The sequence below is a fragment of the Bubalus kerabau genome, chromosome 21, assembly GCF_029407905.1.
Source record: "Bubalus kerabau isolate K-KA32 ecotype Philippines breed swamp buffalo chromosome 21, PCC_UOA_SB_1v2, whole genome shotgun sequence".
In the NCBI taxonomy this organism is placed as follows: domain Eukaryota; kingdom Metazoa; phylum Chordata; class Mammalia; order Artiodactyla; family Bovidae; genus Bubalus; species Bubalus kerabau.
Genome location: NC_073644.1, coordinates 61147720 through 61172297, shown reverse-complemented (window position 1 = coordinate 61172297; position 24578 = coordinate 61147720). Strand labels below are relative to the sequence as shown.

The 24578-nt window shown below is 47.5% G+C and overlaps 1 protein-coding gene across 9 annotated transcripts in view; it reads right to left on the bottom strand.

Annotated features, from left to right (window-relative positions):
• ZNF532 (zinc finger protein 532) overlaps window positions 1–24578 on the bottom strand; it is a 130290-nt gene that overhangs the window by 13268 nt on the left and 92444 nt on the right. For all 9 annotated transcript variants that reach the window (XM_055559442.1, XM_055559444.1, XM_055559441.1 and 6 more), the window contains 2 exons: window positions 22700–22862; window positions 19107–19388 (listed from right to left, as the gene is read on the bottom strand). In XM_055559442.1, coding sequence (XP_055415417.1) covers window positions 19107–19388; window positions 22700–22862 — 445 coding nt within the window. The remainder of the gene's footprint in view (window positions 1–19106; window positions 19389–22699; window positions 22863–24578) is intronic.

Below are 24578 nucleotides of genomic sequence, written 5' to 3'. Positions count from 1 at the left end.
CCCTTTTTAATGAGTTTTGAGAAATGGATACAGTTAAAGACAGAACAGTTTAGGGGCTTCTCTGGCAGTGGTTAAGACTCGCCCTTCCAATGCAGCGGCACAGCTTCGACTTCTGGTCAGGAAACCAGGATCTCACGTGGTGTATAGTGCAGCAGCAGCAGCAAAAAAATATATATACACATACACACACACACACACACACAGAACATTTCCATCACCCCCCCAATTCCCACATGCCCCTTTAGATCAACCCCTCCTTCCCACACCCAGCTCTTGAAAACCCTGATCTGTCTTCCATCCGACGGTTTTACTTTTTCCGTTTGTCATGTAAATGGACCACGCAGTCTAACGTGTGTGCCTCTCACCCGGCATCACACGAGCGCATCACCCAAGTGTATTCCCTGCTTCTCGCTGTGGAGGAGTACTCCACTGCACGAATAGATCTCTGTTTGTTTATTCATTTATCAGGCGAAGGATTTCTGGGTTGTTTCCAGTTTGGGGAAATTTCTGAAGTATACAGTATAAATACTTAAAACTATAAACAGTCATGGACAGGAAATACGATCTGATTTCCCTTGGGTAAATACCGAGGAGTGGGATTACTGGGTCATATGGTAAATTACATAAGAAACTGCCAGTGTTTTCCAGATGGCTGCACTCTTTGTTTTTCCCAGCGATGGATGCGAGCTCTAATGGCTCAGCAGCCTCCCAGCATTTGATAATGCCATTTTACTTGACCACAGCCATTACAAAGGGCGGCTGGTGGCGTTTCATCGTCGTTGAATTTGCATTCCTCTAATGACGAATGGTATTAAGGTAAAAAATTTTCAGTTAAAAGATTAAAACACCTTTTTATATGGTGTGCCTTTGTCTCAAAAAAAACAAAAGTTTTTGGGTTTTTAATTTTTATTTCAGGAGGAATCATACTATCCTGTAAGCTCCTTGAAAACAGAAGCTGTGGGTCATCCATCTTTATATCCCTGGCATTCAGCTTATGAAAACACTCGGTAAATATTCACTGTGTAAATGAATTAAAAAAAAAATACACAATTTTCTACTGGAAAAATATGAGCATGTTCTACAAAGCGATCACAGAATAACAAGTGTAGGATAAAACGCTGGATAGAGAGCAAGCACTGGTTGTTTCCAGAAGGTGGGTGAGACACAGGCATGTCTGAATCTTGGTAAGAGCCTAGGAAAGACCCGGGGACGGAGGCGGGGAGGCGGGGAGGGGCTCACAGGGAAGGAGGAGCCTGTAGAAGGGGCGCCCCGGGATCAGGTGCTAAACAGGTGTGCTGTGCACACAGCAGGGGCGGGGGGTGAGGAGGGGACAGGAAACTGCGGGAACTCCTGCCCGGAAGCTGCCTCCAGATGCCACCGCCTTCACCTTCTTTCCCTTACTGTGACAGACTACAAAAATACCAAAGACCTACTGCAAAATAAAAGAGAGTAAGATTGCTTCTAATCTCACCAGCTGAGGTGTGTTGTGCGTGTGTGTGTGGTCAGTCATGTCTGACTCTTTGTGACTCCCTGGACAGTTGCCCGCCAGGCTCCTCTGTCCATGGGATTCTCCAGGCAACGATACTGGAATGGGTTGCCATTTCCTTCTCCAGGGGATCTTTCTGACCCAGGGATCGAACCCACATCTCTTAAGTCTCCTGCACTGGCAGGCAGGTTCTTTACCCACTGAGCCACCTGGGAAGCCGCAGCAACTGAAGTACCCATTATCAATTTCTAGCTGTATATCCTGCCCATGTCTTTTCTGGATACATGTATTCATGTGTATTTATAAGAATGAGTCTATACTATACATATTGACTTGTAACCTGATCTCCTCAATTGTAAGCAAACACAGCTACACAAACTTTGCTGATCCCACAGTATTCTACTGTATGTGTGGGCCATAATTCATTGAACTATCCTCTGTTAATGATTTAGCTTGTTTCCACTTTTCAACTTTTACAGATACAATTTTCTGCCGTCAACCAATTACTCCTTTGGATAGAGTTCAGAAAAAAACAAGACTGTCTAGTTTAGAAGTTGTAAAAACGTTCCGGCTCTTTGACCCTTCTGGCCTGACTGTCCTCAGAAAGGACATCACGGATCTGCATCAATGTCCCTTCATCAGGAGAGCTCAACGTCAGGACATGTGCGTCAACTCCGCCAAGGGGTGGGCAAACACACTACGGCATTTTTGCTTCTCCTGAGAGCCCACTGAGGCTGGGCACCTAGGCACACGCTCCTGAGCCTCCCTGCTTCCCTGGGGAGCTGCCCCATCACGTCCTTTCCGCCTTTCTACAGAGTGGGGGGCGGCGGGGCACACGGGCGCAGACTCCAGGGTCTCGGGCACCACTCCGTGGGCTCTGGGCCGGCCACTGGGGTGACGGAGGGGCACCAATGGGTGTGAACGGGGGACCAACATGACCAGCGGAGTTCAGACGGGTCGGGTGTGGAGGCAGCAAGCCAGGCAGAGGCTTTGGGGGAGAGATGACGTGCCCTGGGCTTGGGAAGACAGGGGATGCCGAGTGGCTAGATTCGGCAGGTACACCTCCAGGGTAGATCTGAGGATGGGCGGAATGCAGGAGGCAGAGGAAATAAAGAGAGGGATCAAGCACCACCCCAAGCTCTGTGGCCTGGGCACCTGCTCGGGGCAGAGCTACCAGCTCCCCGCTGGGGAAAACGGGGAAGAGCAGGCTCAGGGAAGGAGAGGAAGCAAAATGGTTCAGTCACACTCTGGGTACATTAAGTGTGAGAAGCCTGCTGGACATCCAAGCGGAGAGGCTCAAGAGGTGGTTAGAGGCACGTGTGGAAAGCAGGGAAGGAGTCGGGCCAGAGATTTAAACAGACCTGTGAGTCAGGAGGACACGGACGTCGCCTGAAGTCTTGGGCCTGGATGAGAACTGTCTGAGTCAAAGCACCCAGCCCGTTGACAAGACGAGGGAGACTGGGGAGAGCGGCGGATGAAGCCGATGCAAACCAAGAGAGGGCGGCGCTCCCGGGGCCTAGAGGAGCAAGCGCTCTAACGGGACCATGCGGATGAGAGCTTCGCCAGGTCAGCGAGGACACCGGCCGGGAAGGCCAGGCCAGGCCCCGGGCTCGGCGATGCGGCAGTGCTGGAGAGCGTGGCAGGGGGGTCTCTGCTGATGGGGCCCTCCCCAGCGAGTCTAGCGGCTAAGGGTCCGGCTGCCAGTGCAGGGGGCATGGGTTCAACCCCTGGTCAGGGAACTAAGATCCTACAGGCTGCCTGGTGCCTCCAAAAAAAAGAGTGGCTCTGGCGGAGCAGTGGGTTTAAAGTCTATATGGGAGAAGGAACCAGTCAGAAAGATACGAAATGATTCCAGGCAGATTTATTGCAAAGGAAGGCAGAGAGTAGGGAAATGGAGGGGGGTTGTGGTGAGGAAAGCTGCTTTGTTAGGATAAGGGTACCAGGGCAGGCTTTACGATGCTGAGAAAAACGCAGGCGAAAATGGACAAGCACGACCAGTCACCCCTCAAGGGGTGAGTCTGGATGCAGCACTCAGACAGGCTGTCCTTACAGGGGCTGGGGACCCACAGGGTCACCCTTTGTGATGGGAGATGGCAGAGTACCCCACATCAGATACAACAGGGCCTTTTCACTACACCATCTCCTTGCTGCTGCTGCTGCTGCTGCTGCTAAGTCACTTCAGTCGTGTCTGATTCTGTGTGACCCCATGGACGGCAGCCTACCAGGCTCCCCCATCCCTGGGATTCTCCAGGCAAGAACACTGGAGTGGGTTGCCATTTACTGTAAGGCAAAACCCCAGCTTCTGGGCTTTTGAGACGCTCCATGATCTAACCCTCAATCTGTCATTCTGACTTCATCTCCTGGGACTTCATCAACCTTCTGTTCAGAGTCTCTCAAACCCACGCCTTCCGGACCAGGACCCCTTCCGCCCTGCCCCCGGGCACCCAGCGGACCCGCCTCCTCCAGACGGCCCAGCTCTCAGCTCCCTGGATGGCCTCCCTATCTCTCCATCCAGCTGCCTCTTCTCTCACCCACGGCACCCCAGCTACAAGTGAACCGCCAGAAACGCACATCTCAACGTGCCCCTCCTCTCCCCACGCCCACCTGGCATTTCCTGTAGCTTCTGGGGATGAAGCTGGCCCACCTGCCTACCCCCCACCCCAGCCTCCTGCCACTCCCTTCCCAGGATGTCACGGTCCAGAACTACTTCTGGCAGCCCCTTAGCTGTGCCAGCCGTGTATTACCACATCCGTTCTCTGCCTGCTCCTCTGTACACAGGGCAAATTCCTCGGGCGCATGCTCCAAACACCTCTTTGGATAGCTGAGAGAAATACCTCTCTGGATAGCTGAGATAGTATTTCTTTTTTTTTTTTTTTTTTGAGATAGTATTTCTTATCTTCAGCCTTCCCTGGCCATCTCCCAACTCCTGCTGATTCCCTACCAAACAGTGATGCTCAAATCTGCTTCCTTGTACCTTAGATTTAAGTCTAATTCTTCTCTTGCACGTATCACACCCAATTTTAACTTTTAATTTCACTCTACCCTCCTCTGACTTCTTGTAAGGCTGGACTGCATTTTATTGCTCACTTTAATCAGAGCCTCAACGGGTACCGAGTGGAAACCTGAACAGAAAGCATCTTTCCCTTTAGCATTTAATTATATCCCACCTTGTGATGCTCCGAAGACTCTTGTTTCACACGCAAGTCAAACTAGTTTTAGCTTCAAAAATATTTATCCTTTCTTTTTCTACCCAAATGTAAGCATCTGCTGGGCAAGGTTTATGTTTCACACTGTGTCTGTGCTCCCTCATAGCAAATGCTATGCAATTCGATAAATATTTATAGAATAAAAGAAAGATACGGATGGAAGAACAAACACAGCATAAAGCTAAACATTCCCAAACTGGGAATGAATGAACGGCCTCTTCTAAACAGTTTCAGAATTGCACATAATTCCTGTAATATGCAAGTATGGAGACGAACCGAAGACTTTTAAAAAATAAATAGTGTAGGCTAATAACCTGAGCAGGTTGAAAATCTACAGTCTAATATGCCTCTTTTATAAAATAGATTAGCTCTGCTACAGGATTAAAATGTCCTAAGGTTACACATGGGCTTTCCAGCTGGTGCTAGTGGTAAAGAACCTGCCTGACAACGCAGGAGATGCAGGAGGCAAGGGTTCGATTCAATCCCTGGGTCGGGAAGATTTCCCTGGAGAAGGAAATGGCAATCCGCTCCAGTATTTCTTGCCTGGAAAATCCCATGGACAGAGGAGCCTGGCGGGCTACAGTCCTTGGGGTCACAGTCGGACATGACACACGCGCACACACACACACACAAATTCCATATAAATTATAACTCAGTAAGTTGATTATTAAAAAAGAAATTCACTAAAGAAATGTGTCACATCACTAGCATATTATTAAATAAAAGGTATAATTTGCATTGTAAGGTTCTTGGAACTTTTCACCAGGATAAAGTAACCCTTCTTTGTTTAATCCACCAATCTATGAGTAGATAAAACGTAAAGAAGTAAACCTGCTCACCCACACCAGCCACGCTCTTTGAGAGAACAGTCCTGTACGCATACGAGTAGCCTACCTCCGTAACGTGGAATACTATGGGTCGTAAATAGGTATTTAGATGAACATAGCATAGGAAACTCAAATTTCATACATGTGTGAAAGCATTAAGAAAAATAATTTTTGAGTACTAAACCATCCAAATTTCTACAAATTCAAATTGAATGGTTTGGTGGAAATATACACAGTATAAATTTAGACCAGAGGCTTGCAAACCTTTTCCATAAACAGCCAGATTATAAATATTTTAGGTTTTGCAGACCATAAGGTCTGTTGCTACTCAATTCTGCCTCGTGGCTGAAAAGCAGCCACCGACGATGGCACACAAATGAATGGGGTGGCTGTTTCAATAAATTATTTACAAAAGCAGGTGGCTGGCCTGTGAAATCAGTTTGCTACGCCCGATTCAGACCCCTGTCTTGCGTTCTACAGAAAACAGAGCAAGTCTCAATCATTCAGAACCAGATCTATTTAAGAGAGACAAGTAATCAATCCAGGCTTAAAGAAAGTCAAGATTATAAAGTGAGGAGAACAGTTTCTGTTCATATAAAGTGCTCAGAACACGTCCTGCGGGCCACCAGGATCTAGATCACTGAAGCAACAGCTCTGAAATGAAGCGAGTTTACAGGCAGGCGCTTCGGCTTGCTGCTATGCCTGTTTAAAACAACACACAAACTAAGTCTCCAATCTGGCTGTAAGGCAAGCCAGTTTGCTGATGACACGGTACGATTTAAAAAGTAAGACAGGGAGCTGTGATAAACATAGAACAATGAAAGGCCAAATGCAGCGCAGATGGGAAAGAAGCGTGTCCCACCATGGCGTCTGTGCTCAGAATCACAGCAGATATGAGGGCATACATTTGGAAAAACATAAGTGCTGCAAGAAGAACTGCTGTCCTAACAGAGCTGCGAGAATCACGGTGGTGAAACTCAGAGACGCCTGCCGGGCCGCCGTGGGCTGACCCTGCGCACGCGCCTTCCTGGGGCGTCTGCGTCCACCCCGCTGACCAGCGGTGACGGCTCAGGGCTGTGGGGGTTACAGATCCTGGCACGCCCGGGGCCTCCACCCTCCTGCGTCAACTCCACCAGAGGCCCTGCCCCGTAACTCCTCATCCATCACGTGTCTCTCTCCTTCAGGTTTTCACAAAGAGAAAACCAGAACTGACAGGCGCCATGGGCTGGGTGCTGCTATATTTTGCTAAGACATTCAGGGATCAAAGATCACAGCAGAGCAGAATAATTCTGCGCTGCCCATTTCTTCCAGGCCTGGTTTGGTTTCCCGCCCATCCTTCTATTTTTAAGGGTTTGTCCTCTGTCTTCTGAGCCTCCCTAACTCTTGAAATGTATGCCCCCGGATGGGGGACACAGTTATTTCTCTATTACTTTTGCTCTCAGAGAATCCAGTCTTTAAGGAGGGGACCACGGGGAAGGAAACACACACGGAGTGTTTCTCTTTTAAAATGTGTTTCTGGCTGTTGTGTCTTTGCCCTGGTGCCCGGGCTTTATCCAGCTGTGGTGAGCAGGGGCTACTCTTCCCTGCGGTGTGTGGGCTTCTCACTGCGGCCGTTTCTCTTGCTGCAGAGCACAGGCCCCGGGGCGCTCAGCCTTCAGCAGCTGCAGTGAGAGGGTGCGGTTGTTGTGTTTCCCGGGCTCTCGAGCATGGGCTCAGTACTTGTGCTCCATGGACTCAGTTGCTCCACGGCACGTGGGAATCTTCCTGGGTCAGGGATCGAACCCGTGTCCCCTGCCCTGGGAGGCAGGTTCTTATCCATTGTACCACTGGGAAAGTCCCTAATGTAATTTTTAAAACAGCCTTTCTACCCTTTTAAATTCAAAAGCAATCTAAATAGAAAAGAGGTCATTGTGAAAAATTTTTTTCCCCTCTGACAATCACTGTTTCATGAAAGAAACAAATACTACTATAGAATAAAAAATTAAAATAATTAAAACATACCCCCTGAAGGCCTAAGTACAATCTTTCTAAATAAGTATTTATTTCCACAAATCAAAAGAGAAAATAAACTAGCTATTCCTTTTAAAGATGATCACTGTTTTCATCAGATGATCTGTCAGAACTTTGAAAGTAATTTCAGAAAGTAAACAAGCCCAGATATCAAAACCATGGACGTTAAAGCCGATGATGGTGGCTTTCTTCTTAATCCCAGTCCTACGTCTTGTATTAATTTCTGCAGCCCTCTTAATAAACGACATTAAAGAGGCAAGTGGGCAGGTGTTCTCAACTCCCAAACCGGAAGGTACGAGAGCACACGCGAGCTGCGGTGCGACCCGCACGGGGTGGGAACAAACCCTCAGCTGCTGTGGGCCGTGCTGGGTGTGGCTGGGTGGCGGTGGTCCCAGGTGTGTGGCGACTCTGGTGTGTGTGGACGTGAACAAGTGACTTCATGGATTCCCACCTTCTTCCGCCAACAAACCCTTTCAACTCCACCGGCAGTGCGTGGGCAGCCCCGGGCGGACACGGATGTGGTCCAGGACCTCCCTCCGCTCCAGCCCTGCCCCGGGGCTTCAGCTCACCTCCTGCCCCACAACGGGAACGTGTTCTCACAACGTGGGGGACTGCTTCAAAGCCACATCCGACCTTGAGGCGGAGGGAAGGGCTACTGGTCCTTAGGCAGCCTTGTGGGTCTGAAGTCTTCCCAGCTATAAACTAAACCCCCCGGGAACCTGTGACCTCTGAGCCACATTCCAGAGCCATCTATTTTTGATTCTTGCCAAGACAACCGAAGCCAGGATGGCCTTGTTATTTCCTTTGACGCCCCCACTTTGGGATGTAAAATTATTTTCTGGTTGTTTTGGGCTTCAATATAGTATCAGCTTACAGAAGGAGTGCTAAATTCTTAAAACTTAAAAATCTGGTCTGCCAGCTGGACTTAGAAACACATTTTCCTAAGGAGGTAACAAATGGATGTTGCATTCCTGGAGAAGCACATATAAGCCTTCTAACATTGTACAGCAACACTGAACCAATATTCTGAAGCCTCAACACCACTTTCTGCTCTAGTTCAATGAAGAAAACTAATTCCACAGCCGTGTCACTTTGCTGACCAAGGTCCGTCTAGTCAATGCTACGGTTTTTCCAGTAGTCATGTACAGATGTGAGAGCTGGACCATAAAGAAGACTGAGCACTGAAGAATTGATGCTTTTGAACTGTGGTGTTGGAGAAGACTCTTGAGAGTCCCTTGGGCTGCAAGGAGATCAAACCAGTCAACCCTAAAGGAAATCAACCCTGAGTATTCATTGGAAGGACTGATGGTGAAGCTGAAGCTCCAATACTTTGGCCACCTGATGCAAAGAGCTGACTCATTGGAAAAGACTGTGATGCTGGGAAAGATTGAAGGCAGGAGGAGAAGGGTCGACAGAGGATGAGATGGTTGGATGGCATCACCAACTCGATGGATGTGAATTTGAGCAATCTCCAGAAAGCCTGGTGTCCTGCAAGGGGTCGCAAGGAGCTGGACACAAAAACAAACAAAACTCCTGGAGCAAATGTGGGCATTTTAGGTCATGAAAGCAACTCCTGTCCACCCTCAGTCCACTGGCCCATTGGGCCTGTACCTCCAACTGCCTCCAGGGGGCTCCAGGGGCAGGGAGGGAGCCCAGGGGCACAGGAAGGGGCTGAGGTTTGAGAAAACACAGGGTGTGCGGGCGGGGGCAGGGGGCACCGGTCTGGGAGGGGGCAGGGGGCACCAGTCTGGGTCCCGGGCAGTGGAGGCCGAGAGAGGAGGAGAACCGCTCCTGGGTGACAGCGAGGGAAGGCAGTCCCTGGCTGTTGGTGGTGGTTTTAGTAAGAAACGTTCTGAAGCCAGCATGTCCCAGGACCCTCATCCAGAACAGACGGAAACGTATTTCTCCTTCCTGGTTGCAGGACCAGCCTGGCATCCAGGGAGCCTCCACAACCCCTGAACTCCGAGCAATAAACAGGAGGTGCCCAGGGAAGAAGCGTCATCCCCGGTCTCCGAGATCATAGCGCCCTGCTGGGTCCCTGCAGGGGTGGGGGGCAGCCGCGCTGCCGCACGCCCTGGGACAGAGGACCAGCCAGCTGCGCTCCAAGTGCGAGGATTCTCAGTGCTGACCGGCGCTTTAAGTGACCTTCTAACACCTGTTCAGTGAGCCCCTTCTGGCCAGACGGCTTGCGCCTGCCAGGTGAAAAGGCACAACGGCAGGCGCCATCCACGCTTACCGAAGCAGCCAGAGGAACCCGCCACAGGCCGGGCCTGGCTACAGCGCGGGCCGGGGCAGCCTGGCTCCCCGGGGCCCTGACCCACTCCTCGGGGCAACTGGGGCTCTGCTTCCACCCGCCAGGATCGCCCTGCTGCTGACGAAGACAGAGAATAAGGAGGACGCCCTGTTGCGATCGAGGCGGTCACAGGTGAGCAGACGAACACAGAGGGGCCCTGCGGGGACAGCTGCTGGCAGGAGTAGCTGAATTCACCGGGGAGTGAACCCGGGTATGAGGCGAACACAGGATTTCCAGGCAAAGGGAACTGCAAGCGGCAAAGCCAAGGAAGAGGCGTGGTGTGCGGGAAGGGCCGGAAGCAGCTGAGGTTTTTTTGCTGGAACCACAGGAAAGGGCCTGGTAGGGCACGTGTGGGAAGGCCCCGGGTGAGATGGCCAAGGGCTCAGGACCCCACCACGAACACACCCATGAAGGCTGGGTCCACTCGGGACAGACAGACGGCAGTCCCAACAGATGCTCTGGCAGTTTTGTGGAGACCTACCACACACCTGTCACCTAACTGCTGGGTCTGATCTGAATTCTGATTGGAGGTCGACTGGTTCTATCGCAGACCCTCTACTGGGACCACTGGCCGCCCCGGCTCTGGCTCCACCAGCCCCTAAAATCCTACAAGACTTTCACAGACACATCTGCTAACCTGAGAACTGGGACTGAACACATCTGCCTACTACTTTGTGTTATTAGATTATTGAACGTCCTTAAAACTGGGCTTCCCTAGTGGCTCAGACAGTACAGACTCCGCCCGCAACGCAGGAGATCCAGGTTCAATCCCTGGGTCAGGAAAATCTCCTGAAGCGGGGCACAGCAACCCATTCCAGTATTCTTGCCTGGAGAATCTCATGTACGGAGGAGCCTGGCGGGCTTCAGTCCATGAGGTCACACAGAGTTGGACATGACTAAAGCGACTTAGCACGCACAAACGCGCATCCCTAAATTTGAGGATTTTACACTTAATATTCAGTGGAATGTACACTGATATGCCTTGTCTGATTTCAGTGATTTCATAGTGGCCACGTCTTTCCCTTTAGACCATATAACTGGGCATGTATAAAAATAAATTTAAAGCCCTTCAACTTTGTTTGAAGAAACCTCTGGTGAGTTTCCAGAAAAATGTCTCCTAAAATAGCTGCAATGGACATCTGAGCAGACATAAATATTTTACATCTAAGAGCAAATTTTCTGAAACATCTGAAAAAAAAAAAAAGAAAAAAATCCCTTCCGGCTATAAACAAAATTGGGAATAATATTTTACAATCTTATTTAAGTCACATTTTCAAAAAAACTTAATCTTTCTTGAAGGTTTTATTTTTCTTCATTTCCTGTCGCTCATGAAACAGTGAACTTCGAAAGTGGGAACTGGTCGCCCGGCTGGTCCTTTTACCTTCTTTGAAAGGAGTCGGTCAGTTCAGTTGCTCAGTCGTGTCTGACTCTGTGACCCCATGGACTGCAGCATGCCAGGCTTCCCTCCATCTCCAACTCCCCAAGCTTGCTCAAACTCATGCCCATTAAGCCCGGGATGCCATCATCTCGCCCTCTGCTGTCCCCATCTCTTCCCGCCCTCAATCTTTCCCAGCATCAGGGTCTCATTCCAGTGACTCAGCCCTGCCCCCACCACGGCAGTCATTCCAGGGAGTCCTGAGTCCCAGCTAAGGAAGCTGAGACTGTTACACTCGGCGTTCTCCCCAAACCACAGGCACACGCTTGTTTAATGATGGTATAACCAACTTTAGCCAAGGCCAAGCGCCTCAATTAAACTGACAGCGGAGGAAAGTCACATATTAGCTGTTCCATGTTAACACTGAAAGAGCCAATGAGACGAGAATTGAGCACTTTTATCAAGCTTCTCTGCTCTGCAAAGAGTGGCTGCTTATCAGCATTGTATTGAGGAGGCAGGACTGGAGTCCTACCTCTGCCACTTACAAGCTGTAGAGCCTGGGGTAATAAAATCAGCCTGCCCTATGGTTCCTTTCCTCGTCTGTAAAATAGCATTAGTAACAACGCCCTTCTCGGGCCTGATTCGAGGATAAGTGCCCTGTTTACTAAAATGGTGCACACCGTGCAGGCAGCGAGCCCTCGCCCGTCATCCCATCAGCCCACCTTCCAACTCAGCACACGTCACCACACCACCAGCAACGACGTGTAGTTTAATATGCTTTGAACCAAAACGTTTGACACTTTTATATTAAAAGTTTTTCACTGAATCACAAAGAAGACTTATACAATCATATATAGTAAACTATACTAATAAACTATGAAATATAAAATATAGTAAAATTATAAATGTATAATTTCAATTATAAATAAAATATTCAAATACTATAAAATCCATTCTAAAATTTTAAACATATTAAGATTATAACAAAAGACTAAATATGTTAATAAAAATATCAACTTCAGTGGCCAAAATTACAGATGTGTACGTGTGTGTGTCGAGTTGAGTCTGACTCTTTGTAACCCGATGGACTGCAGCAAACCAGGCTCCTCTGTCCATGGGATTCTCCAGGCAAGAACGCTGGAGTGGGTCGCCATGCCCTCCTCCAGGGGATCTTCCTGACCTAGGGACTGACCTGCATCTCCTGCACTGCAGGCAGATTCTTGACCGCTGAGCCATCAGGGAAGCCCAAAATTAGAGGTAAGTCTCCTAAAAGCAGCAATGCTGTATGTTTCTTACACAAAGCGTTAATACACAAACTCTAACTTACGTGACCTTCAACTCCTGGTTCACAATTAAGTGCTCCTGGTCACAGAATATGCAATTCACTTAAATACATTTCTCCTGATACCCTGAGCAACCACAAATAAGTTCTAGGCCAAAAAACAGGAGAAACTGATTTTTTTTTTGCCTCCCGTTAGGATGGTATAGTTTTGGCAGAGAGTTAATGTCACCGGAGCTGAAAGATGAGTTTCAGGATAAAAATCTATTCCTCTTCTTACAGTCAGATTAATTAAATAAAAGGCCTTTTCGTATCCCTAAGTAATGCGAGCCTAATGGCAACAGGAATACCTCTGCTGCTGTTGCTGCTGCTAAGTTGCTTCAGTCATGTCTGAATCTGTGCGACCCCATAGACGGCAGCCCACCAGGCTCCTCTGTCCCTGGGATTTTCCAGGCAAGAGTACTGGAGTGGGGTGCCATTGCCTTCTCCAAGGAATACCTCTAAGTAAGGCTAAAAGAACGAAAGTGGAACTGCATGACAACCAACTCCAAAAGTTAACTGCAAACAGTCTTTTCATATTCTTAACTAGTGGTCAATAAATACCACAATGAAACAGGAAGACAAACAAAAAGCTGAGGTAACACTTCATAATCCTAAAAATGTTTCAGAAAGATTAGAGGAAAAAACTATGCCCTAACACATATTTCAGAAGCGTAACTAGGATCCAGGTTGGATGGGTGCTTTTAAAAAACACATACACACAAACGCACAGGAAACGCACCATGATTTAACAAGGCACATGACCGCACACTCTCGGCAAGAGCCCCGCTCAGCTTCCAGACACCCCCATCCTTCCACGCGCCCTCTTCCTTTCCCACCACTTTCCCTAGTGCCTCAGAGATTAAAATGTCTGCCTGCAATGCGGGAGACCCGGTTTCAATCCCTGGGTCGGGAAGATCCCCTGGAGGAGGAAATGGCAACCCACTCCAGTATTCTTGCCTGAAGAATCCCATGGACAGAGGAACCTGGTGGGCTACAGTCCACGGGGGTCACAAAGAGTCAGACACAACTGAGCGACTTCACTTTCACTTTTTTTCTTTCTCTCCACCTACATCTCAGAGTATGCCGGAAGCGTATTTCACAACAGGAAAGATAAGATGCTATACCAAGTATTCCAGGGAACCTGCCACTGAGGCCAAAAAAGGAGGCGCTAAGATCTGAGAGGCTTTTCCTAACGGACTGACCAACTCGCTGGAAACAAAAACATTAAGACATCCCGGGGCCTCCCCAGTGGCGCGGTGGGCAGGAACCCGCCTGCCAATGAAGGGGACATGGGCTCAATCCCTGGTCTGGCAAGGGTCCACGTGCTGCAGAGCAGCCAAGCCCGTGAGCCACAGCTCCTGGAGCCTCTGTGGGCCGGGTCTGCCCCCAGCGTCGCGGCCAGGAAAGCTGGCCTGGGGACACGTGTGTGCTGATTTTCGCTCTCCAGGTGATTCCAACGTGTGGCCCGTCTGCCAGAGGCTAGGCGCCACTGGCGGTCACAAGGACTCTGCAAGTTCTGTTTCAATCTACAAACTGGATCAATGGAAGAGGACATGCTTTTTGCCGGTGGACGGCTGGTGTGAGAAATGCGTTTTAGACCGTGACCCCATATGCACGCCTGCCTCCTGGGAGCCATGGCACCACTGCACTGATCACTACGGGTGCTGTCACTTGGTCCCGGACTGAATCCGAAGGGCATCCTTCCCATCCCCGTGTGGGTGGTCACCGGGCGTCTGCCAGAATCTGCCTGCCCATGACAAGTAGGTATGTATTTCACCCGCAGGGCCCCAGAGTCCCTGTAACTTAATGGTTCGCCTATGGAGGATACAGGTATCAAAAAACAGCTATTAAAGCTCGCTCGGACTCCAACTTCTCTTTCCCTCCTGAGACTGTTTCCAGACCCTCCCCCTTCAGGTTGCCTTCCTGAGTGAAGGTGCATCACTCCCCGCCTCCAGTCAGGGCCACGAGAACCTGGTGGCACCACTTCTGATGCCGCAGAGACGGCACTGGGTGGTTAACAGAAGCTGTGCCCCCTCCCCACCCGGGCACAGTGACGACCACGCTGCCCGTGCGTCTGGCCTCGTGACTTGTTCTGGCCAGCGGTGTGTGTTGCTCGTCACATCCAGAGTATAAGGGCGTGTGATTCTTCAGTTTCTTTTTTCCCCTCCCCTACTGCAGTGGCACCTATGCTGAGATGACAGGGATGAAAGAAACTGTCTTGATCACTGAGTCACCGAGGGACAGATGCCCCGGAGAACTGTTCACACTGGTTAACAAACTGCACGGGCAAGAAATAAACCTTTACTTTTGTATGAATCAATGGGCTCCAGGGACTTTTACTGCTATCTAGGGTACACCATTGGTTCTCAAAGTGTAGATTTATGAGAAATGCAAACTTTATCAGACCCCATCCCAGACCTACTGCATCAGAAACTGTGGGGGTCTTGGAGCCCAGAACTGAGTGCTTATTAAAATCCCCGTCTCCCAGGGGGATTCAGAGGCACAGTCAAGGTTTGAGAACCAGTAGCTGGATTTCAATGCCGCATCAAAGGCATTTAACGTTGTCTCTGCAGCCGCAGAGGACGGGTGGGCTTAAGACAGGCAGACAAAGCTGGAATGTTTTTCATGCAAGATAACTGAACCCTATCTGCCCCACATCACATCCATGTGCTTGATATTTTTTAAAACCTAGATGAAAAGTCCGTGTTTACTCATTCAGCTTTATCTTGTAAACTCCCTCCCAGCTTCTTTCCCTACAGTCAAAAGTCACTGGTAGAAATGCTGGGTAAAATCTGATCTGAAATGGCAGATTTCTCTCCAGAGAGAAATGGAATCCTGAGTCAACTATAAATTCAACGTCCCATCTCGACCCTTCTGCGCGATCCTACAAAGAACAGTCCTGGGATGGAGGCGGAGAGAGTTTCCATCTGTGCTGTTACCTAGCCACCTACTACCAAGTACCCTGTAAACAAAAGAAAATTAAGATTTACCTAGGGCCACCCACTGTTAGGAGTCACCACGTTCTCATTCCTGGTGCTCAGAACCAAGCTATTCAACGACGTTCTCTGAAATGGTCGGGCTCAGAAAGGCCAGAGAAAGGAGTCACCCTCGAGTGTGCCAGCCCCCGAAACCCCATGCTCCTAATTCCTAGACACAGAACTGGACCATCTACACCCCCAGAGAACCCAGCGAGCCCCAGGAATTCTCACAAGGTCCACTGTGATGGCATCTAAGTTCCACAGGTCAGCGAATGCAACTCTGCCTTAGGATCCAAGTGAAAGCTCAGCAATGGTCCCTTGATGGGTTGGGGCACCTGGCAGCAAACGACAGAACGGCTACAACGATCACAGATCACTGAGCAGGTCTCAGATGCGAACAAGCACAGACAACTTTTACTTTTTCATTTACCATCAGGTTCCTGAAATTCTAGATTTATGAGATCTGTGAGAATGACTTCAGATACTATCTCACTGAGGGGATACTAATTTGAGGTCCCCAGGACACTCCTAGAGCAAACAAGAAAGGATGTCCAGTGGTACATGAGCCCCAAAACTGTATATAAAACTGCGTATTTGTCCATTTATCTGGGAGAAGGCTCACCCCTTGAATGCGACTGCTGGATGAATAATACTGACAACAAGCTCATCTTTCTGATTTTTTTAATTTGAGAATAGTTTAAGCTCCTTGTTGAACAGGCTTAAAGCTCCTGTAAGTTATACAAGAAGGTGAAACACTTGACAAGTGGCTGGATTTCAGGGGGACTGGAATGCAGGGAAGAAACCACAGCTGTAGACAGAAATTTGGAAGTTACACACACACACCAACATACATACATACATACATATATATACATGTGTATACACATATATACACACACATATATACATGTATATATACATACATACACACAGTATATATATATATACGTCGTATATATACGTATATATACGACGTATATATGTATACGAGAAGTGAAGCTGTGAGGGTAACTGAAACTTCCCAGAGAGAGAGTTAAATGTTTCCAGGACAGAAATGTTTCTCCTGCTTGCCAGAACACCGAGGCGAGCGTATCGTTGCACGCTTAGGGTAGACAGAGCTTTCCAGGAAGAACCGCCGATCTGGAAAGATACCGGCATGGCTCAGGGAGGTTAAGACAGAGGGGTGACCACCTGCTCGAGCAGAAGCCGCGGTGAGGCGGGTCTGGGGGGGCCCAGCTGAGAGCAGGGGTGGACAGCGGGCACCTGCAGGGCTCTCTGAAGGCAGGAGGGAGACTGGGGTGCGGGAGACTTGAAGCTGGGGGGCGGGAGTGGGTGGGGGGGAGACTGGGAACATTCACAAGGACGCCTGCAGGTGGAGTGTGGACAAAAAGCGGGGTCCCCGCATCTTCAAAGCGAACCCTGAAACCCTGCGAAGCCAAACATCCCCTCCGCGAGGGGCGGTAGTCCTGCAGCAAAGGCTCCCATGGTGCCTTCTCATCCCATCAGCTCCCTCCGAGCCTTCTCATCCCATCAGCTCCCTCCGAGCCTTCTCTTCATCTTACATTCTAGACCATGGTGCCTTCTCATCCCATCAGCTCCCTCCGAGCCTTCGCTTCATCACATTCTAGACACAGTGACTGTCACATGTGCAAGAGTATTGAGAACAAAAAAATTCTAAAATGTTCCAAGTTGTTTACAGAAATCTCCAATGTGTAAGAAATGAAGGGTTTGGACTACCGGATAATTGTTACAGTCTGCTCTTCTTTTAACGTTTATTAAACCCAGCTCAGGTGCCAAGAAGACTTTTCTTAGAATCACCACATCAGGCTCTGAAAGAGCTACTGTTCATGCATTTATATAATTCCTGTATCAAGTACTGCTCTGTAAAAACTACCCAGTATTTACCAGGAATATTCTAAGATGCTTTGGCCCATTAGGGGCATCTAAGGTTGAGACAAATAAGCCACGTGATACTAAAGCCATTTATATTTTGTAAGTAACCAGTTTTTATATGAGGAGATTCTGAATCAAGTGTAGTCAAACCAAAGAAAACAAAACACATCTTCCTGCCATTTGTGATCGCTGTGATCAGTGCTCAAGGGCATACGTATGTGAGCGTGAATTCAGGCTCACGTGTGAATGGCAAGAAGGGCAAGCGCGACGGCTTCAGGAGCACCTCAAACAGCACAAACGAGATTACAAGGCAATGCTTTTACCTGACTTGTAAATGCTATACAAACAAACTTTTCAAGGATCTGCTGCTGCTAAGTCACTTCAGTCGTGTCCAACTCTGTACGACCCCAGAGACGGAAGCCCACCAGGCTCCCCCGTCCCTGGGATTCTCCAGGCAAGAACACTGGAGTGGGTTGCCATCTCCTTCTCCAACGCATGAAAGTGAAAAGTGAAAGGGAAGTCTCTCAGTCGTGTCCGACTCTTAGCGACCCCATGGACTGCAGCCTACCAGGCTCCTCCGTCCATGGGATTTTCCAGGCAAGAGTGCTGGAGTGGGGTGCCATTGCCTTCTCCTTCAAGGATCTGGTATATACTAATTACAGTCCCTATGCACTTTTTACACAGGCTCCCCAAGAATAACTATGTGTTTCTTTTTAATATAACTATGGCTTTATTGGCTTAAATTAAAGCAAAAGATGGTTGCTTTAAAAGTATAGAGTATCTGAACTGAAAGTGGGATGAGCTGGCATTAGGTGCCTCAGGATATGAAACAAAAACACAGCACCCATGATGTATTCCCGTCTAAAAATTCACCCTGAATCGAATCCAACTCCTAGGAACTACAGGACAAAAAGAAACAAATTAAACAATGTCAAAAGGAAGCAACTACCGGAATCCAGAAACGTGGGAGTACAATCTACAAGACACATAACCCAACGTTTCCAACAAGTCAACTTTCAACACTACAATCCAGCAGAAGGAAGGCTGAGAAACTAGCACAGATTTAAGTGACACGGTGACCGGATGCAAGCAGACGCTCGAGACCCTAACTGCAACAAACCGACTTTGAGACAACCAGACAAGAATCACCTCGGCTGCTTTTATGAAGTCTAGTAATGCGCATTTAAAAAATCCTTATCAGTTAGAGATGCGAATGTAACTATTTTAAAAAGAAACAAAATACACACACTGAGATTTTTTGGAGATTTTGAGTTATAGGAGCTTCTCCTAGACAATTTAAAGATGAGGTCTCTCTTCTACCACCGTATTCAGGAGAGAATCACAAAAGTCATACAAATGTTACTGATCATTTTCAAAACACCCACGTTCTTTCTCTCCTCCTTTTTCCTTTATCTGCTGTAGAGTTCACCAGGAAATTCCAACGCTTCTGTCAGTTTGGTTCATCGTGATTCTCAGTTTCCGTGGCTATAAACACAACGGCAGTAGATAACTCCCCGCTGGCCTTGGGGTCATCAGCAAAAATCACAGGAGATCAGAAGGACTTGGAAAGCCCATTTTATAGACTAAGAAACTGAGGCACAGAGACCATTGAGTGATTTTCGGGGTTACTCCCCTCATTCCCAGCAGAACCAAGCAAGCACCCGTGGCTTGGAACGTCTTCCTTCCACCGACAGGGAGGCTTTCAGGGGCCACTTACCTTCCCGTGCTCCTTCCTCACGTGGGAAATGTAAACATCTCTCTGCGTGAACAGCCGGCCACACTCCCAGCACGTCCACCCGGGACTGGCCACTTTCTTGGGTTCCAGCGACTTTTTCACAGGTGACGGGGATTTCTTTTCCAACTTCTCTTTCCCGTTCAGGGATCGGGTGTCCTCTTTGTTCTGGTTTGTGGAGTTTTGGGTTGTAGGCTTGATGCTCAAAGGCAAGTTTATACCCAAGTTGGGAGGCCCTTCGATACTTTTTAACGTTCCATGCATAGACTAGGTTATAAAAAGAGAAAAAAGATCTTTCACAAGCCACACCACTAAAAGAGAGCACAAAGACCATCTTACTACATTACAGACGTTTCAATACGATCTCATATTCACTCAGAGATAGTTCTTAATATAGCAAGAAGAAAACCAAAATACATACTTGAAGAGAAATAAAGGAGCATTTACCTTTTACAGCTGCTGTTAACTAATTAATGCGTTTCTAGTTTCAAATAATTATTTAAGGCTCGTTTGCTTGTGCCATTTTAAAATTCGAAAAGAAAGACTTCGGTACTGAGGCAAAATCGTCCCTGGCACGGTGTCGTCCGCCAGCGTACCAGAGTGAGTCCTCTCCACCCGAGACCACTTCTGAGGCAGAGCGTTTTCCTTCCACGCCTACCCGGAAACGTTTAAACAGGCAGCGATACTGGTAGGAGCTCAAGCCCCTTTGCTGGCCAACCAGAACAAACACCCGAGGCCGGTGTGTTAACAGCAAATCTTTCCCCCACCGAAGGCCTTTCACATTCGTGAAACACTTCCTAACAGTGGGTTTCTGCTGGGGAGAGTTTTGGTAATTCTAATCTTGCTCCCATCCCAATCCATCCCTTTTTACCGACAGTATGCAGCACCTAGACTTGTGAACGATCCACAGCAGCTGCTCAAAAAGCCTGTCCAAACTGCTCGTTTAAGATTATTAACACAAGGGCCTCAACAGCCTCAATATAAACTCTCAGGATTTCAAATTCCTCTGGGGTAAAACTAGTACGATGTGATCCTGAAGACCAGCTCACTTAGGCTTTTGTTTTGAGCTCTAGAAGCCCAGAGTCCACAAAAATAAAGGCGGCAAACGAGTCTGTGCCTCAGTGTACAGTTTATCTTTGGATGGGGTTTCTCTTCTCATCAGCAGCCTCTGAGCTCTCGAATCTTCAGGAGGACAAGCCCACCTAGTGCACTGGGTCCCAGAGACTCGCACCCCACAGACCTCAGTGCCCCAGTCCTCGGCGTCAGCAGAGGCACCTGTGTTTAAATGGCCCTTTGCAAAACAGAAGCCAAGTTTTTATATTTTTAACCATTTAAAACCCAGAGAAAACCACCCCCGAATCTTCTGATAAAACTTATGAAATAACTTTCTAGGCAAATACATTTCCACTAACTAAAAAGCTGAAGTGAGAGTAAAGTAACAAAGTATTTATTCTAAAGGAGCTTTATTTTGCTTATAGAAACACCAAAAAAGTGGCAGAGTTCTGCTGTGACCACACAGCAACAGAATGTGTGCAAAAATGAGAATTTCTGATTTGCTTGTTTTTACATTTTAAGTAAAAAATAAGATTATTTATTAAATACGAATGTCTTTTTTTAAATAAAGGAAATACAACTTAATTCTCCTGAAATGATGATTCCTTAGCTCCTGTACCAATAAATAACCTGAATGCCTGTAACTTCGAAGTTTACTTTAAAGGCAGACGCCGGCATGGAGCACAAGGGTCCCACAAAGTGAATAAATCCATTGTGGCAGAACAAAGAGATGATACAAACTGGATTAAACTGGTCCAATGGAAATCTACCTCTAAATAAATATGTCTGTAGAAAAACACTGATTCTGGTCTCCTTTCTCTTAATTCCTTCCACATGAAAACCTGACCAGCAGACATCAGACAATGTAAGTAAATTCACAAGCTCAGATACATAAACGTACAAACAGGGCACCCCTGAAACTTGTTCTGACCCGTCCCTGAATACACAGAGGCAGGACAGTGCTCCAGAATGTATAGAACATACTTGAAATAAGAACGTGACTGAGCATCCCACTGTTTCTGTGCCATGGAGTCTCGTAAAGGTTGAAATGACTAAAAACCATTCTTTCCCCCTGGTGGGCACAGGTTTAATCCCGCTTCTTCAGTCTCTTATTTCCTGGAACCCTGTATTCCTCCAGATTTGCTATTAACACAGGAAGACCCTAACCATGGCACTTGCAGACATAACGATGAATACCAGAAAGCAGATAAAAGCCTCTTAAGAAGCACCTTTTCTTTCTCTTCTTTGCACCCCACCCAGCCCTCCTATCGAACATTTAAAATATTTGAATCTAATTCCCAAGTCCCTGTGTTTTTATTTAAGCAGTCTATAGTTTTTCCTGATCATTCGTTAAATATTTATTGTCAAGGTGATTTTTTAATTTTAGGAAAAACCTTTAAAACCTCTTAAGAGGATCTTACTGTACTTAAAGTGAGAATGACGAAACCTGTCTCCCACGCATTTTATCCTCCCTAGTAGCACCACGCCGTCACTGCCTGCACCGGGCCTCTGGCGAGTGGCTTCTCGGAGGCTTTGAGTCTGCTTTAACAGGCAGTTACGCTCCATGAGCTCATATACATTCAACACAGGAACTTTCAAGGATTAACAGTGCCATCATTTAACTGATCCGAGGTCAGAATAATTTAGAGATTTGATGTGCTCTTTCAAATGACCTTTTCTGTATAATACATTTAAGAGAAAAACGAAGAGGCTGAGTTCATGGTAATACTGGGTCTGTTGTTTCTCTTTTTAAAAAGGACGTCACTTTAGTCTCTGAGAGCTGATGGATATTATCTCCTAATGACACAGGAATAAAATTGCTTAACCTTCTCCCAGTGGACAGCTAAAAGGCTGGTACTAAGCTGTCCTTAGTGAGCTTAAAAGGCTATCGAGAGATTCAGGTGCCCCTTTGGGGAGAGAGTGGGTCGTCCAGACTGGACACTTTTTCACTTCACAGACTGAGCACCCATCAGGCACCAGATACTGCGCCGTATCCTGGACACTGTCAGTTTACATGGAAACTTGATTTAAAAAAAAAGACATGAGATTCAGGGGCGTTAATTATAATGCGAACAGAACTGCTCAAGTAATTTCAAGGGGAAAATCTTTATTTTTCCAAACATATCAATATTTATATGAATTAACATAACTCATCAGAGTCCCTATTTCTGAATCCTACCTAACACTAAGTTCTCAAAAAGTAAACTTCACAGCCATCATTTTCATAGAAGAAGGAAAATAAAAAAGTCTAAGACTGTATTATTCTTCGTACAGTCAGGGCATGCATTTGTTACTTGGCTCTGATTTTTTTGTGATATGCAGGCCAGGACTCGGGAATAAAAAGCATCTCTCAGTCAAGAGAGCTCGAAGGCTGCACGCCGTCAACTGCTCACTAGCAACGACCAGTGTCCACCCCTTCCCTCAACAGCACCGCTCGTGCTGTCCCGTAGTCTAAGGCTCAGCCCTGACTTACGACCGACGTTTGCATCTACAGCTCCCTGAAAGGACAGAGGAGAGGCACGCACCTTGATATGGTCCATCATGAGCTGCTTCTGTGCATATAAAAGAGAACAGTCTGGACACTTGAAGACAGACACCTTCTGGTTTTCGATGTGTTGGTCAAAGTGGCGATACAGCAGGGTTTGCAGGGTAAAAACGGTGTCGCACATGGAACACTTATATATTATTCTAAAACAGAAGAAAGAGGTGCAGGGAAATGTCAGTCAGCCCTGATCACTCAGGCCAAAGGAACCGCCACTTCACATCCAAGAATTCAGGAGGCGAACGCACACAAACACGGTGAAGAGAACAGAACGGTTTAGCTTTGAGACAAATCTTCCAGAGCAACATTTCGGTACAGACACACTCAGGCACATCTTCACTTGTGAGCTACTTTAACAAGAGCAAAAGCATCCTTTCGCTTTTTTTTGGAAACAGTTTTGAAGATCAGATGAGGCGATGGTGGTACCCTAACCTGAAAGAGAAATTGACTGATGAACTAAGCAGGCCTGCACATCTCGGGATGCCTGAACACGCCGTTACTTGCAGGTTTTCTTTCAGAGTTAGTAGCAATTTTACATTTGAATCTCACTATTTCTTTGCCTTTCCTTAACAGTGAAATCCCTGCACCAGGAAACAATTATACATGAAATACAGACCCATAAAAGAAAATCCACAAATCAAACGTTGCTTCAATACTTGAATACCTACTGTCTCTACATGGTTTAAAATAATCACTGTCCGCTACAAACCATTTCCCTACCTAGTACGTGACTGCTAAGCAGCCTCCTTATGTGAATTCAGCGGTTCTGAAACTTCTGGACAGTCCCTTCACCCATCGACACTTTCCGCTGGATCCTGAGCGGGGCGGGGGGTGGGGGGTGTCTGGGAGAATGCAAGGACCCAGACTCCTCACTCCCAGCCTTCACCTCCGGGGGTTCGCTGGGACACTCAGGGGGTCCCCATCTTCCAACACGGCTGTCCTGGCCCTGAGAGGAGACCCTGGGGGCGCCAGTGTCTCCTCTGAAGAGTCAGGAGCACCTGCACAGAAAACTCCAAAGAGCAGTGAGGGGAACGGCAGAGAGAGCCTGGCCCAAGTCAGCAGTCCAACGAGAAAGAACACCTGAGGCCTCCTCGCCATTTCTGCAGGATGGCGGAAAGGGGGGACGCCCTCCCCGGGAACCACCTGTCTGTCCTCACAGGGTCTTTGTATTTCTCTGCCCCAAACCTACAGATTTTCCCCCTCTTTTTCCACATGAGTTTTATAAATGTAATGAGCATGAGCAGCATATGATTTTAGAAGATCCTGACATGTCAGTTACCCTGGCATAGAGCACAAGCACCCCTGACTGGGAGAAGGGGGTATTTTTTTAATATCAGGCGTGGTTTATAGGATTTTATCATTCGGCTCAAAGGTGGTACATTAACATCTACCAGAGATGAGCATTTCCCCACTGTCTGAAATAGCTAACAGCTGGAAAGAACCCAAACATCCAGTATAAGTAAATAAGAGCAATAATGTATGAATTTTTAAAAATTATGATGCAGACATATACCAATGACATGGAATGATCTTCATGCAAATTTTAAAGAAAACAGGTAAGAAGACAGAATGAAGGATGGGCTCACATTTTGAAAAAGAAGCACAGAAAAGAAACAGCATGTAACTGTCATCCTCTCAGCTGGGTGCTAATACCCCTATTTATTTACTTATTTAACCTATTCCTCTAACTGTTTTGCCTGCTTATACTTCCTGATCTTTCTTAAATTAGCACCTAGCAATAAGAAAAAAAAAAGAATAGTCTCAAGAAAAGAACTAGGATTGCATTAGAAAACTAGGATTGCATTCTTAGAAAAGAACAAAGATTTACTAGCTAGGTTAAAAAATTTTCTCAGGACTCTTCC